This window comes from Dryobates pubescens, chromosome 1 (assembly GCF_014839835.1).
Source record: "Dryobates pubescens isolate bDryPub1 chromosome 1, bDryPub1.pri, whole genome shotgun sequence".
Lineage (NCBI taxonomy): Eukaryota > Metazoa > Chordata > Aves > Piciformes > Picidae > Dryobates > Dryobates pubescens.
This window is the reverse complement of record NC_071612.1, coordinates 48314677-48329734: the sequence shown is the minus strand read 5'-3', so window position 1 is coordinate 48329734 and position 15058 is coordinate 48314677. Positions and strand designations below refer to the sequence as shown.

Here is a 15058-nt window from a genome sequence, read left to right as displayed (position 1 = left end):
CTCTTTCTTACTGTTAATTATGACATTCGGTACTATGGAGGCAAGCTGGAGACATCTGCAGTAACTCATCCATTTTTTTCCCTAGAAGAGGATATAGGATACTTCCAGATTGATGCTGTCAGTGGGGAGTTAAGAACAACCCAATCTCTATCACATACTGAGAGATCAGACTACAGAATGATGGTCACAGCCAGGGACCAGGGGATGCCTTCACTTCAAGGGCATGCTGCTGTTTACATTGAGGTACTTGTTTATGTTGTATGCATTTAACAGTTATGTTATATACTTAATTTCTTTGAAAAAAAAAAAACATTTGGGGGAGAAGCTAGGGAAATGAACAAAGAAAGGAAGGAGTTAAAAATTATTAACACCTTATCTCTCAGTAATTTACTTTATCCATTATTCTGTTGAGAGAAGAAAAGAGGGGGCAGAGTTGTTTTGATTTGTTAAAAATACACAACCATGTTTTGGGCTGTCTTGCAAATAAGTTATGTTTGTACTTCAGCAAGAGGTCATTGTGAACACTGGAAAAGAGAAGGGAAATACCCAGGTAGACAGAATGAAAAGCAGGTATCAGGAGGCACTGAAAGTGGGGGAGTAATTTTTATTTTATTTTTTCCCCTCCACTCTGTTACTTTCTTTTCTAAATTCTCTCTGTAACCCAGTATAGGATACCTTCATTTTTGCTGGTTTATACTGGTCTGCTCTTCATGGGAATGTGCAGTCCAGCATGTGCTCTTTCCGCAACCAGCCACCTGCTATTCATTGAGCTGTGGTGAGGTTGCTTTGTCCAGCCTGCCTGTGTGCTCCTTTGTCAGATGCTGAACATCACCACAGCTGATATTTTCATGTCACCTAAAATACAGTTAATTGTGGGTAGCTTAGGAAAAAATGCTTCTGTCAAAACAAGGCAAATACAATTCTCATAGTTAAAGAGATTCTTCATTTTAAAGCATTAACTTGCAATGCTGCAGTAATCTATAATGAATGAAACCATGTAACAAAATAACTGTCAAAACACACCCCAGCTATCTGTTGTGTTTGGCAAACTGCATAATGTAGAGATTCTTTGTCAGATCCATCCTTGTCATACTGCCCTGTGTATGAAGACATAGTTGACGTGCTTCAGAGTAGGGGCAGAGATAGCTACCAGCATTCAAATTGTCTGTCTTTGGATCCCAGTGATTCAAAAAGCAAGAGACAGTCTTGTCCCTTTTTATAATATGGGAATGAAAGATAGAATTTATGGAATGACTGGACAATGACTATTTGAACTCTTGAGAGCATGTTGAGTTTTTCTAGCTTTGAGGCATCCTTTGAGTAAATGTAGTCACAAATATAATACATTATTAAACTCTCAATTAAGGAAGACAATTTTTATTACAAGATTCATAATAACAATGGGAAAATATTGCATTCTTTGTGCTTTTGTTGCAGGTAATCCCACTACCCAACATGACATTTGTCATCTCTCAAGGTGTCAAGCATTTTGTCATACCTGAAAATTTTAAACCTGCACAAATGGTGAATTCTCTGAAGTGGCCTGATAATCATCCAACAACTAAAAGGAGACTGCATTTCAGTATCGCTAAAGATGATGATGTTCATTTTGAAATAGACAGCTTGACAGGAAACCTTTTTCTTTCCAAGGAACTTGACTACGAAACAGCTACACACTTCCTTTTGCAAGTCATTATAAAGGATTATAATGATACTCCTCCACAGAATAACACCGTCTTCCTAAGTATTGATGTAGAAGATGAGAATGATCATTCTCCATATTTTCAAGATGACTTTGTAGTGATTGGCATAGAGGAAAATGTACCTGTTGGCACTCTGGTGTATACGTTCGATGCAAAAGATGGAGATGGCAGTTTTCTGAACAGCAAAATACAGTATTCCTTAGAGAAGAGTAACTTGAGTGAAAATCCATTTCGTATTCACCCTTCCTATGGCACATTGACTACAGCTTTTCCACTAGATAGGGAGACTACTCCCTCCATGACCCTTACAGTGTCTGCAGCAGACCAGGCAATAAACCTGACTAATCGCAGGCTTGATTCCCTGGCTGTGAAAATTGTTATTTTGGATATCAATGACAACAGCCCCAGTTTTATGTCTTTGCCTCTCTCCTATGTCATGGAGGATGTGGAGGTGGGCTTCCTCGTGCACAACATAATTGCAAAGGATCCTGATGAGGGAAGAAATGGACAAGTCACATATCACATTCTTTCAGGCAATGAAAATAAAGTATTTGTATTGGATAAAATCACAGGTACTGTATCTTCTGTTCTTTGGTAATTCTTCAGCCCTCTGAAATTCTCTGGCTCTTGAATGAACTCTGTAACTGTTATGTCATCTGCACACAGATGCAAATGTTGCTCTAGCAGTTGCAATATTTTCTAGTTCTGATTCTGATTTTGAATCCACTACATGATGCGACTGATTTGTAGAGTATCTTCCAACCAGATAACTGTGCTGTGCTGCTATTCTATTCTGTTCTGTGCTATTCAGGTGCATAACTTACCTGCAAAAGAAAACAGATATTTAAGTTTAAAAACAAAACAAAACAAAGAAACCCCCTCAAAACAAAGTTAATTAATACCTGAGCTTCAGTTGAATATTCCATGAATCTAAATTTCCTCTGATGTCAAAATGTATATTTCTGGGCCAGGTAGACTCTGAAGACAATCACAGGTAATGGTTGATTCCAGATGATTGAAGTCTGGAAGCCTGGCAGCAGTGTCACAGCATACATTGTTATGCTATGTTGAAGCTGTGGCTGCTGAAATGACTGAGATCCTAACCTAGACCAGAATATTTTTTTAATACCTTCTTCGTTTTTATAATAGGACTGTTAACTACAGCACAGCTTCTGGACCGTGAGACTCAAGGGCGCTACAGTTTGACAGTTATGGCTCTTGATGATGGCAGCCCAGCTCTCTCTGCCACACAGGTTCTAACTATTCTTGTTCTTGATGTTAATGATGAGACCCCAATATTTCTGAAGCAACTTTACGAGACTGCAGTTCCTGAAAACCGAGATCCAGGGGAGTTTGTTGTAAAGGTGGAAGCTGTGGACAAAGATGCAGGTATTTTCAGTCCTATTTCCATTCATTTCATTGTGGACTATGGTAGATTCATAAAATCTTTTAAGCTGGAAGAGACCTTTAAGATCATCATCTCTGACCATTAACTTAACTACCTAGTCCCTAAGCATCACATCTGCTAAAACACCTCCCTAAGCATCAGATCTGCTTGTCTCTATCCCTTCTCTAGTCCTGGTGGCCATGCAATTTCTATTTCTGATAAGCCCAAGATGCTGTTGGCCCTCTTAGCCACTTTGGCACACTGTTGGCTTATTTTCAGCTTGCTTTTGACCAACACCTCTAGGTTCTTCTGTGCCAGGCAGCTTTCCAGCCACTTTTCCCCAAGCTTGTAGCATTACATGGGGTTGTTGTGAGCCAAGTGCAAGACCTAGATGTTTGTAACACTCCCTAACATACAGGGCAACACCCTCCACCTTTCTTCCCTTGCCTGTCCCTTCTGTAGAGTTCTTAGCCATCATTGCAACACTCCAGTTGTATGAGTCATCCCACCATGGAATCAAATCTTGCTGCCTGCTGTGCCAGTGTGTACAGCTTTTGTCCTTTTCCCAAGGTAATGTTTGAATTTTTAGTTTCAAAACATGTCTACCATTATTCAGGGCTTGGAGGCATTCTGGCCTGCACACTGGGGTAGCTTCAGCTCAGGCTGGTACCTTAAGTATAAAACATGTGCTTGCGTGATACCAAGTTGCTCAGCGTACTGTAGCTTCCACGTGAAGATAGCATGCTTTGATTCAACTCAAAGTTAGATACTTGTACATTTTGTTCCTCTCAGAGTATCTTGAATAGTTTGAGTCAGTTAAAATAGGCAGGGTTCCTGGTTTTGCAGCAGAACTGGCGCATATGCACTGATCTTTTCTGACCAGAGAGGGGCACTGTCAACCAAGGTTTTCCGTCTAGTTTTTGCGTAAGTAAGAATGTTAATGCATTGCTTTTCAAACAGGCAGAGTGGATGGGTAAGAAGGGGTGGTTCGTATGCTTTTTTAATCACAGGTAAGGACTAACCATGAGAGAGTCTTTGCTAAGCAACGAAAACTTCCCTCCCCCTTCATCTGCCTGCTCTTCTGAAATACCTAAAATACATATATTATAGGTAGTCTGTGTGCTGGAGAGAATCTTCTCTTAAGTAATGCTACATGCACAGTGCATACAATTGGTGTAATGTGAAACAGTTACACAGAGCTCGTGGTCTGCAGTGCAGATAAAATCTGGAAAGAGAATTAAATGCCACAGTACTGCTGTAACTGGCCCAAAGGTTGTCTCAGCTCTGAATGACTTTCTTTTTACTCTGGATTAATTCTCTGTGCATCTTTAGAATTATTTAAGGTTATGCTATCAAAAAAATAAAGCAGTAGATCCTGCTAGCAAAATAATTTTCTGTATTCAGTAAGATTTGTCATCTTACTGTGTTGGTTATAGAATAGAATAGAATTAACCAGGTTGGAAAAGACCTTTGAGATCAGCAAGTCCAACCTATCACCCAACAGGTGCTATGTAGAAGAAACATTTCCCCGCTAGTATGTATTCAGATATTAGGGAAAGGGTAGATAGCCCCTTTCTGCCTCTGTATGTAGCTCTTCCAACTATTTTCTTTGTTTTGTAGATCATGCTATTAAAAAATAAAAGGCAGTATTCAGAGTTAAAATTTTGCAACAGAGAAACAAAGTGGAAATTTGCTTGAATTCCTCTCCCTCATTTTGCCATCTTTTATTAATTTATTGCCTGTCTTGTGGGAAATACAGCAGAAGGGAAATTTTGGGAGCTGTTAGGAGAAGGGACCAGGAGTGGCTTGGCAGAGTGAAGAGGAAGGGCATTCCAAGTGTACTGGGTGGCATGGTGTGCGCCTGCCTGTGCAGACACTTTGGGCTGGAGCACTGTTGTGGCTGATGTTTCTTTCCTGCTTTGTTATAAAGTACATTTTCCAGTAACCACTATCCTTCTATTGGTTTTTTCCTAATGTTTTCCTGATTTACCCCTGTGGCATGTGATTGTAACAGTATTGCTCCAAACAAATACTGAAGTGATGCTCGTAATTTAAGAAGAGAGTTGTATAAATATAATGCTACTTACTTCTGCTTTGGGGACAATATTTTTGAATTAGATTACTCTTCTCGTGATGTTCTTTATTTTTTACATATTTTTTTTTTTTTCCCTTTGGTTTTATACACTCTTTAAATTGGCAGTTCACACCCCAGTAATACTTGCATAGTCTCAGTGGAGGTCTTTCCTCCATCATGGATATAGCTTTATTTTGGGTTTTTTTTTGTTGTTTCATATGTTCCCTGACTGACCACAGGGAGAAACCATTTTTGCTGGCAATATCGGACATCATCAACCTTTTCTTTGTCTTTCTACTTCACTCACTGTGAAGGGAAGAGGGAAGAAAGCAGCTATGATATTTTGTTTCACCCAAGCTTTAGCTTTCTTCTAGTTCAAAAGGTCTTTTCTTTTTGGAAATCACTACTAAAATTTTTGCTTGTAATGTGGATATCCATGAAACACCTTGTTGGGCCTGCTCATTAGGATAATTGCACTTGCTGTGACTTTATGTTCTGTTGCTTCCTTGATGTCCTCTTACCTTGTGGGAGCTCTCCACCTGTCCCAAGGCCAACATCTAACAGTACAACAGAAGTAAATGCAAACATAAAGATGTGTATTATATAGGTAAATGCTGGGGCAAAGTGCATGGGAAAGAAAAGATACCCACAGCATATTTAAAATAGGTCAGGAGTTTGTCTTGAGACCTCTTTGCAGAAACTCTGAACTGAACTAGCATTTGTCAAGATCTGCTTTTAAGCTGCTGCACACCTCTCTGGTTCAGTACTTATGTCTGGAGCTTCAGAAAAATCTCAGATTAACAGGGGCTGTTGACTTAGAGACAGGGTTTACTGACATTCACTAGACATGTTGTTGTGCTCATATTCATGGATTATCATGGTCAAAATGACACTAGCCTTACAAATTAGAGACTTGAGCCTAGATTTGGAGCAGGGTGGACATTTGTTCCCATTTCTTCTTCAGTGATGTTGGCACTAGATGTATTCAGTGTAATGTCACAGCTGCTGCTTGTGGGAAGCTGTGGGAGCACAGGGGCTACCTGTGTGTGGTTGAGGAGTGGGAAAAGGGGTTGAAGCTTTTCCTTGGCTGCAGCTGAGGCACCATGCGTCCACCCTGCCATTTGGCATGAAGAGAAAGGAATCCTTGCCCCAGGGGCTTAGCTCCTCTTCCAGCTCATAATGCTCATTTCAGTTTATCATTTCAGCCCCCAAAGTGTGACTAGCAGTATTGAATCATTAACTAACAGCTTGGATTAAGTGCAAACATGTCAACTGTTTTGATACATTATGTGAATGTGTGGAGTCATCATGCTCCTCTCTTAGGCAGATTGTGTATCTTTCTCTTACTGCTAGGTATATGCTCCTAGCAAATGAATATGAGAAAGGAGGCAGTAAGTATTTGGTAAATAAATGTAATTCAAGTATCAAATATCTGTGTCCTTTAAGAATTAAAAGTTTTAAGTTCAACAGTGTGTGAAGTTGGCTGGCTGTTGCTTTTTTGGATGCTGTTTGTAAATAATGTCTGTTGTGAAATCTGCCAGGCACTGGGTTGCAGCAGTTCAGTTACAGAACCAACATCTAATAGTTAATATTAGCCCTGCAGCATCATGCATCTGTTTTTTTCCATCTGTAGCATATTGGTGATTAAGGGTAAATAAATGCAGGCAGAGCTGTATCTTTTTTTAATGCAGTTGGAAGTTATCTAATGTGGGCATGTTGGTAACCTTAAACTTGCAATGCATTCTCTTTGATTGCCCTTCCTCCTCTGATTTTTTTCCTTTCTTCAGGAAAGCTAGAGGGATTTCTGGATTTTTTTTAATATATTTTTTTCTGCTGTAATACAGTATGAGTAGGTCCCTCCTTTGACTTAGTTTAGGTGCAAATGCAGTTGCAGTAATAGTTGTCTAAAATTTCAGTAGCATTGTCAGCTATATAGCAAAGCTATTCAGAGGCAAACAAAAGACATTGCAGATGGTAAAACCCCCATAGGCTCTGTTTTTCCTTACATTGGTGTTTCTCCATCAACTCCAGTGCAGATAGTCCTGCTTCAACTGCAGCACAAGAGAACAGGCAGGCAGTGTTTGAACAGCAGTTTTCATATGACTAGGAGTGCTGTAGTTTTCCAGGTGCAGCGACTGTCCTGGTGCTACTAAAAGGCTGATTGTTGGTTGGAAAAACACAGAATGATGGAATGAAACTTACTTTATTTCCAAATGTTTCTAGCAACAGGACAAGGCCTTCAAGTATCATGTAGAATTAATCTGATTTCATTTAATAATGTAAGTATGATGGGCATAACATTATACTTTACTCAGGAGCATATGAAACTAGAAGAAATAAGAAACACATTATTTTATTACTATGATAGTTTCAACTCAGGCAACTTTGAAAGAGATTTCTAAAAGCTTGCACAGTTTTAGCCTGTTTCCCAGAGAAAGACAGGAAGACAAATATCCATGTACGACATACAAGTTTAATTAGGAACTGAAAGAAATTGGCATTCAGGAAAAGCTGTAGGTAAGGAAACTATTTAACTTTCCCTTCTGCAAATCCTGTATGACTTCATAAAACCAGGCAATATCATTTCAGAGACTGGCTACAAATTGGAGTAGTCTAAAAGGCCTGATGCTTGCTGTGGGAATGTCCACCAAACTGGCTTTTCTGTTCAAGAAAACTAGGAGATGGCTACCTTGTGATTCATCATGAGACCTGCCTACTCAGTATTATGAACATTTAGAACTGGTGGACATGCCAAGAACTGAATGCTATCTTTGAATGTTTATAGTATTCAGTGTCATACTGTGTAGAGACACTTGCATTAGCTTTCACTGAAGTTAAGTGGAGTACCAGAGCTGTCACAGCAGCCTGATACTTTGCTTGACATCCTGTTGAGAAATAAACTACCTGCTCAGGGAGAGCAGAAGACGAATGCATGGATTCCACTGTCTAAATTAATACTCTTTGGCACTATGATGATGTATCAGCTTGCTTGGAGACATGCCTTGAGTCCCTGGACATGTGGCTGGGGTCACTTTGAATGGTTGGAAAACTTACACATGAAGTAGCATCTGGATAAGGATTTTAAAGATCCAAATTTGAAATCTGGATCTCTTGGACGAGGGGGATTGAGTCAGTAAATTTGCAGATGACACCAAGTTGAGAGCAGATGTTGATCTGTTAGAGGGTAGAAGTGCTCTCCAGAGGGACCTTGACAGGCTGGACAGATGGGCAGAGTCCAACATGATGGCATTTAACAACTCCAAGTGCCGGTGCTGCACTTCAGTCACAACAAACGCATGTGGCACTACAGGCTGGGGACACAGTGGTTGGAAAGCAGCCAGGCAGAAAGGGACCTGGAGATACTGGTTGACAGCTGGCTGAACATGAGCCAACAGTGTGCCCAGGTGGCCAAGAAGGCCAATGGCATCCTGGCCTGTATCAGAAATAGTGTGGCCAGCAGGGAAGTAATTTTGCCCCTGTACTCAACACTGGTTAGGCCATACCTTGAGTACTGTGTCCAGTTCTGGGCTCCTGAAATTAAGAAGGACATTGAGACACTTGAACGTGTCCAGAGAAGGGCAACAAGGCTGGTGAGAGGTCTTGAGCACAAGCCCTACAAGGAGAGGCTGAAGGAGCTGGGGTTGCTTAGCCTGAAGAAGAGGAGGCTCAGGGGAGACCTTATTGCACTCTACAACTACCTGGAAGGCGGTTTTAGACAGGTAGGGGTAGGTCTCTTCTCCCAGGCAACCAATGGCAGAACAAGAGGACACAGTCTCAAGCTGCACCAGGGGAGGTTTAGGCTTGAGGTGAGGAGAAAGTTCTTCACAGGAGTGATTGGCCATTGGAGTGTGCTGCCCAGGGAGGTGGTGGAGTCACCATCCCTGGAGGTGTTCAAAAAGGGACTGGGCATGTCACTTGAAGCCATAGTTTAGTTGGTCATGAGGTGTTGGTTGATAGGTTGGACTTGATGACCTTTGAGGTCTTTTCCAACCTTATTGATTCTATGAAGAAGCAGTTACTGCATTAAAAATCATTTCATCCATAACCTGTTTCCCAGCAAGGGGGAGAAGAGAGAGACATATCTGACATGAATGTGAGGAGAGTGGTTGTGTTTTACTAAGACTTCCATTCTGCTTTTAAGGACTGAATTCCTTGCTTCAGTATGAAATCTTACCAGGAGCTGGTTTTGGGAAATTCAGGATCAACCCAAGCAGCGGAGAGCTTGTAACAGCTGTATCACTGGACAGGGAAACTCAGGAGGTCTTCAGTATTAAAGGTAACAGTGTGACTGTAAAACAGGAAGTGAGGATGAGTGTGATGTTCCTATCAGTGTCATCTTACTTTGCGCCATCTGAATTAGATGGAAGCAGTAAGACTTTCGGGTACAGAGGAGCATGTGCTTTTTTGCATAGCACAAATAACTCATTATTCTACTATTATTCGCAAACGTCTATTGCTGCACCCACAACCATCGTATACAATTTGCTTTCTTTTTATTAATCTTAGTTTTGGTTCGAGATAGTGGAGCCCTATCGCTGTCAAGCACGGTGACTGTTATCTGCACAGTGCTAGATGAAAATGATCACACTCCCACATTTCTTGTTCCTGACCCTGAGATCCAAATTCCAGAGAACCAACAGCCTTCCGTCATTTACATTACCCAGGCTGTAGATATGGATGCTGGCAATAATGGAGCTCTAAGATACAAAATAATTGGTAAGTTACACTCCATCATTTTTGTTAGTATAAATCAGGAAGCGTATAAACAGCAGTATGCAAGTTTTAGACTGGTCTTGATTTTACCAGGCCTCTCTAGCTCCTGTCTTATCCACATGCTGTTTTCATGTGGAAAAAAAAGATCTTTCACCCTTTTGTCAGTATTAATAAGCACTGTCCAGGCATACTTTCAGTCTGCTTTCTGCATTTGAAATAGTACAGGAAAGAAAAACTAATAAATGCTGGAAGGAGGCATTAATCACAAAGGCATAATTTTGTCCTTTTTGTTATAGTTATGAAAGTTCTGAATATAAATATATCTCTGCAAATAACTGCAACATTTAATCTAATTTTATTTATTCTATCTTGAGAGCTTCTTTCATCCAGCAATTAGCAATGTCATCCTTGGTTTTTTATACTGCTGAACTCTCTCAGTGTCCACTGTGCCAATGTAAGCACCACAGCTGTCTGAAACCTCCTTTAATGTCTTTGCACAAGTACAAGTTTGCTCTGCTTACTATGATTTGTGGCTCTCAGCAATAGATCAAATGTAGGCAGATAGCTACTGTCATAACAGCCAACACTTCTTTTCTTGGAAGAAATGGTTAAGAATTCCTTTGTTTTCTTGGTTTTAATTTCCCAGTGCTTTACGATGTTTAGTTACCCTTGGTCTTTCTACATGTTGTGATGTATGTATTCACTGTTACTTAGAACACTCACTTTTCTGTCGACTGCTTCGTATTTACCTCCCCACGCCCTCCAAATCAAGACCTTGCATAACTACTCACTTCCAAGTGACAGGTTTGTACAAGAGAACAAGGAACAAGTAATTACAATTGTCAGCGATGCTTTTTAGGTTTCTGGAATTTGTAACAAGGGTTGGGAAGAGGTCACTTCATCCAGCAGTGTAGTTGCAGGAGATTTTATAAGGTGTGCTGCTTTGGGAGGAAAGACATGCATCTGGCAAAATAGCCACTCTGTAAATTGATACAACATTCTGTATTTACTGTCATTGCCACCCACTGATTTAAATGAAATGCAGATTTTAATTCATGTAAGAGGAGTAAAACACGTGAAAGGCACATGAATGCACCAGCTGTGGGAGCAATTGGATCTTGTTATTGCAATTATAATGGTAATCACAAGGGATTCTTTAAAAAAAAACAAAAACAAAACAGTTGTTTGTGGTAATTTTATTCTTTATCTATTTGAAAGGTGGAAATGATGGAGAATACTTTGCACTAAATAACACTTCAGGAACACTGATGGTCACTCGTAGCTTAGACAGAGAAGACATCAGCAACTTCACTCTCACAATTGAGTGCCGTGACCTAGGCAATCCTTCAAGAAGCTCCACTGCACAGCTCTATCTTACTGTCTTGGATGAGAATGATCACAACCCATTGTTTGCAAAGACCCAGTATCAAATCTCTGTGAGAGAAGACCTAGAGGAAGGCTCAACCATCCTGGACCTCCTTGCTTCTGATGAAGATGAGGGCCTGAATGGTGAAGTTACGTACTCCCTCATTGACGACACCTTTGGAGTGTTTGCTATTGACACTGTAACAGGATCTATACTTACTACAAAGGCACTGGACCGAGAGACCAAATACCAGTATACATTTAGGGCTGTGGCAAGTGACTGTAGCACCCATTTGCCAAGAAGCACCACTGTCAGTGTTGTGGTATATGTTGATGATGTCAATGACAATGATCCAGTTTTTTTGCAGAATCCCGTCAGGGCCTTTGTACCAGCTGAAACTTCTGTGAATGAGATAGTAGCCACTGTGAGAGCAGAGGATGTGGATCTGGGATCAAATGGAGCTGTTGTTTATAGTTTAATGGCAGCAGATACTCTATTTCAGATCAATGTGAAGACCGGGGACATCACTCTTCAGAAGCCTTTGACTTCCAAAGACTTCACTAATCAACTGCTAGTGATAGCTTCAGATCAAGGTATCTCACCTCGAATAGCCACAGCCGTTGTCATTATCTTGACAGAGGAACAAGAGGAGGAGATTTTATTCAGCCATAGCCTGTATGAAGCAAGTGTGCCTGAGAACAGTGCACCAGGTGGGCATCAAATCCCAGTTTGTATTCTTGCATTTGCCAATATCCCCTCTTTTTGGAATGGTAATTGTAATGAATCTTGTAGGGAAACCTTTTATCCCCGCACAGAGCAGGGAAAACCTAATTTGGATGTAGCAAATAGCAGCCTGCCTTTTGCCAGTGCACCAGCATGAAAAAGAAGCATGGTCCGTTAGTTGGAGGCTTGTTTGGCTTTTGAGTTTGCCCATATACAACAGTGATGCCCACGTTAATCAGCAAGCTCCCTTGTCAAAGGTGGTATGTTTCCATCAGTTAGCCTGGGAAGCCCTGAGTGTCTGTGGATTCACGCTTTTAACAGAATGACTTTGAGTGGACAGCATTTACTTGTTTCACTTGTCAGTGCACACATGCTCAGTGCTGTGTACCAGATATAATGTGACATTTCTTGTTTTTTGAAAAACCCTTTGTGGGCTTTTAAGTGTCTCTGAAAGCTACTAAAACCTTACTGAAGTTTTGGGCTTTCCAGAAGAAGAACAGGGGGTAGGGTTAGGTGAAGGGGAGGTACTTGTGTCTCTTTGGGTGGAGCCTGCACTACTGAGCCTGCAGACAAAGTAGCAGCAGTCGCGAAGTGCTTACAGACATGTTCAGAGATCTGACGTGCACTATATTCTTGATTCAAAAACTGCCTCATGAGGTTCACTCTGAAAAAAGTAATTTATCCTCTGTATAGATCAGATTTCCCTCAGTATTTGAAAATAGTCCTTTAAATCTTAAGTGTATTGTGAGACTAGCGAGTTCTTAGATATTGAGTAACAGCTATTATATTTGATTAGTAACTGGTGAAAAAGAAATGTGTTAAGAATTCTGCAAGACCAATCAATACTCCTGGATAATTACAAACAAAGTAAAGAATGAAGGGTTCAGATTGCTGTTGCAGTTATTACTGCTGTGGTTGCTCAGTCAGTCCTTCCTCTGTTCCTATTTGGGATTAAAAGTCAAATTTTCAGTAGTGTATTTTAAGGTAAATGTAATACTGTGAATATTGCTGATGTTTCAGTTAACAGATCGAAACTAGGCCAGAAGGTGAATTTTATTTTTTTAAGCCCCTTTTTTTTTTAAACCATAGATGGAACTATTTTGGTTTCACGCTATTTTAAAAAAATTGTGATGAGTGATCAAACCGCTGAGTTAAAATATCCTTCTAGCTGTCTCACTGTACATGGGGAAAAAATGTGGGATTCTGGAACAAGTGGAAAGCTTCCAACAGGAAAGAGTGGAGCATGCAGTAGCCTTGGTGGTTAAAACACTCTCCTGAAATATGAAGGGTCTCCTCAGGTAAAGCAGCCTTTATTTCCCTTTCACTTCATACTGAGCACCCAGAACACAGAACCGGTTGGATAAGAAGTTTTCATTTTATTTTTTTTAAACCAGTTCGTCATTTATTGCTTCTGTTACAAACAAGAACAAAAAACCCCAACCAAACAAAAAAAAAGGCAAAACAAAAAAAACATCCAAACCCCCAAACCTGAACACATATGTCATGATTTTTTAAAAAATACTCTTTATGCCATGTATTTGACAAAGATTTAAAAGTAGTTTTTAGATACCCTAAAATTGATCTTTTCTGTGAATGTGAGTCACAGATACCCCAAGGCCTGCAAGCCCTGTTTCACCAGAGTCGGCACTGACCAGAGCAATTACAGAGCAATGTGTGTTAATCTTTCATTTTCTGTCTTTTCAATGATCTACTTATTAAGAGTCAATTGTGATGTATAGAGGCCCTTCATCCCAGTTGTCCAGAAAGTGGAGAGACCAGAGTGTTGCCAGAGACAACCTCTGGGCTCTCAGTTTTGTCTCCCTCTTGCTGAACCAGGCTTGTATTCTTGAGAATGTGTCCTGAGAACCTGTTTGTCAGGTCAAGGCCCTGGGATTGTTTTTTAAGGAGAGATGGGATTGACCTCTATTAATCCTGTGTTAAAATTTCTTTTTAGCTAAGAAAAAGTAATAAAAGAGAAGAAGATAGGTTTTGATATGTTTAAAGAAAGGAATCGATACGGCTTTGTGTCAATAGATAAACTGATTTGATCCTAAGTTTTCCTAAATGTAGATACATTCCTGGGTCAGGCTAGACAGTCTAGCCTGAAATTATGGAAATGCCCCAAGGAGCTGTGGTAATAGAATGCCATAGTCGCATAGATAATATCAATAAAATTCTATGTATGTTGTTTTGGTTAAAAGACATTTCGCAAAGTTTCAGGCTAAACAGGAGGGTTTAATACCAAAAAGTTAGTTTGTATAGTAGATAAAAGTCTGTTTGCTTAGAAGATCAAAATCTTCTAAGAATATGAGAGATTCAGCTGAATACTGGTTTGGATCTGTCTGTAGTATTTTCTCATGTATGTAAGCATAAGTAAATATCAAATACTTTACATATCAGAGGGGGAAAAAAGAATGTCTATAGTTATAAATTATAAAGAATGTCTATAATTATAAACCCCATAGAAGTTAGCTTACAGGAGATCTGTGATCCTGGGACCCTTATAAATATGCATGGTACCAGTGTATGCCATCCAGTGGATATTTACATTGCACACTGATTATTATAGAACTGTTAAGTGGCTTTTCCTCCTAATTTTATTTTTTATCTAAATTAATAGGGAAAACTCTTAAGTTTATTTTTAAAAGAATGAAAAATCAGAATAGTACATATGACAAAAGCCAAAGCCGAGGGCCCTTAGTTTTAATTTAATCTTAACTCATCAATTGGGTCAGTACCTTAGGAATTGGTCCTTGTGGTGAGATTTTCTTTAAGCATTTGACCTCCAAGTACAATGACATTCAGAAAAGACCATTCTTTCTCTTTAATAATGAATATTTAATGTCTTTAAATATTTATAAATTGCATTACAACAGTTTCAAAAGCCAGTCAATGAATTATCAAATCACGGTGGTCTCCAGAAAGTAAGAAACCTTTATTATTCATCAAGCTTTCAGTTGAATGGTTGTTTGCATAGTACTTCCTTCATAGTATCAGTCAGGGTTGGAAGGGACCACAAGGATCATCTAGTTCCAACCCCCCTGCCATGGGAAGGGACACCCCACACTAGATCAGGCTGGCCTTGGAGACAG

The 15058-nt window shown here is 39.9% G+C and overlaps 1 protein-coding gene across 1 annotated transcript in view; it reads left to right on the top strand.

Moving 5' to 3' along the window:
• Positions 1-15058, top strand: part of DCHS2 (dachsous cadherin-related 2) — a 92418-nt gene that overhangs the window by 60169 nt on the left and 17191 nt on the right. The window contains exons 8-13 of the mRNA XM_054175634.1: positions 86-243; positions 1438-2275; positions 2853-3092; positions 9306-9440; positions 9671-9880; positions 11096-11953. Of these exons, the coding sequence (XP_054031609.1) occupies positions 86-243; positions 1438-2275; positions 2853-3092; positions 9306-9440; positions 9671-9880; positions 11096-11953 (2439 nt within the window). The remainder of the gene's footprint in view (positions 1-85; positions 244-1437; positions 2276-2852; positions 3093-9305; positions 9441-9670; positions 9881-11095; positions 11954-15058) is intronic.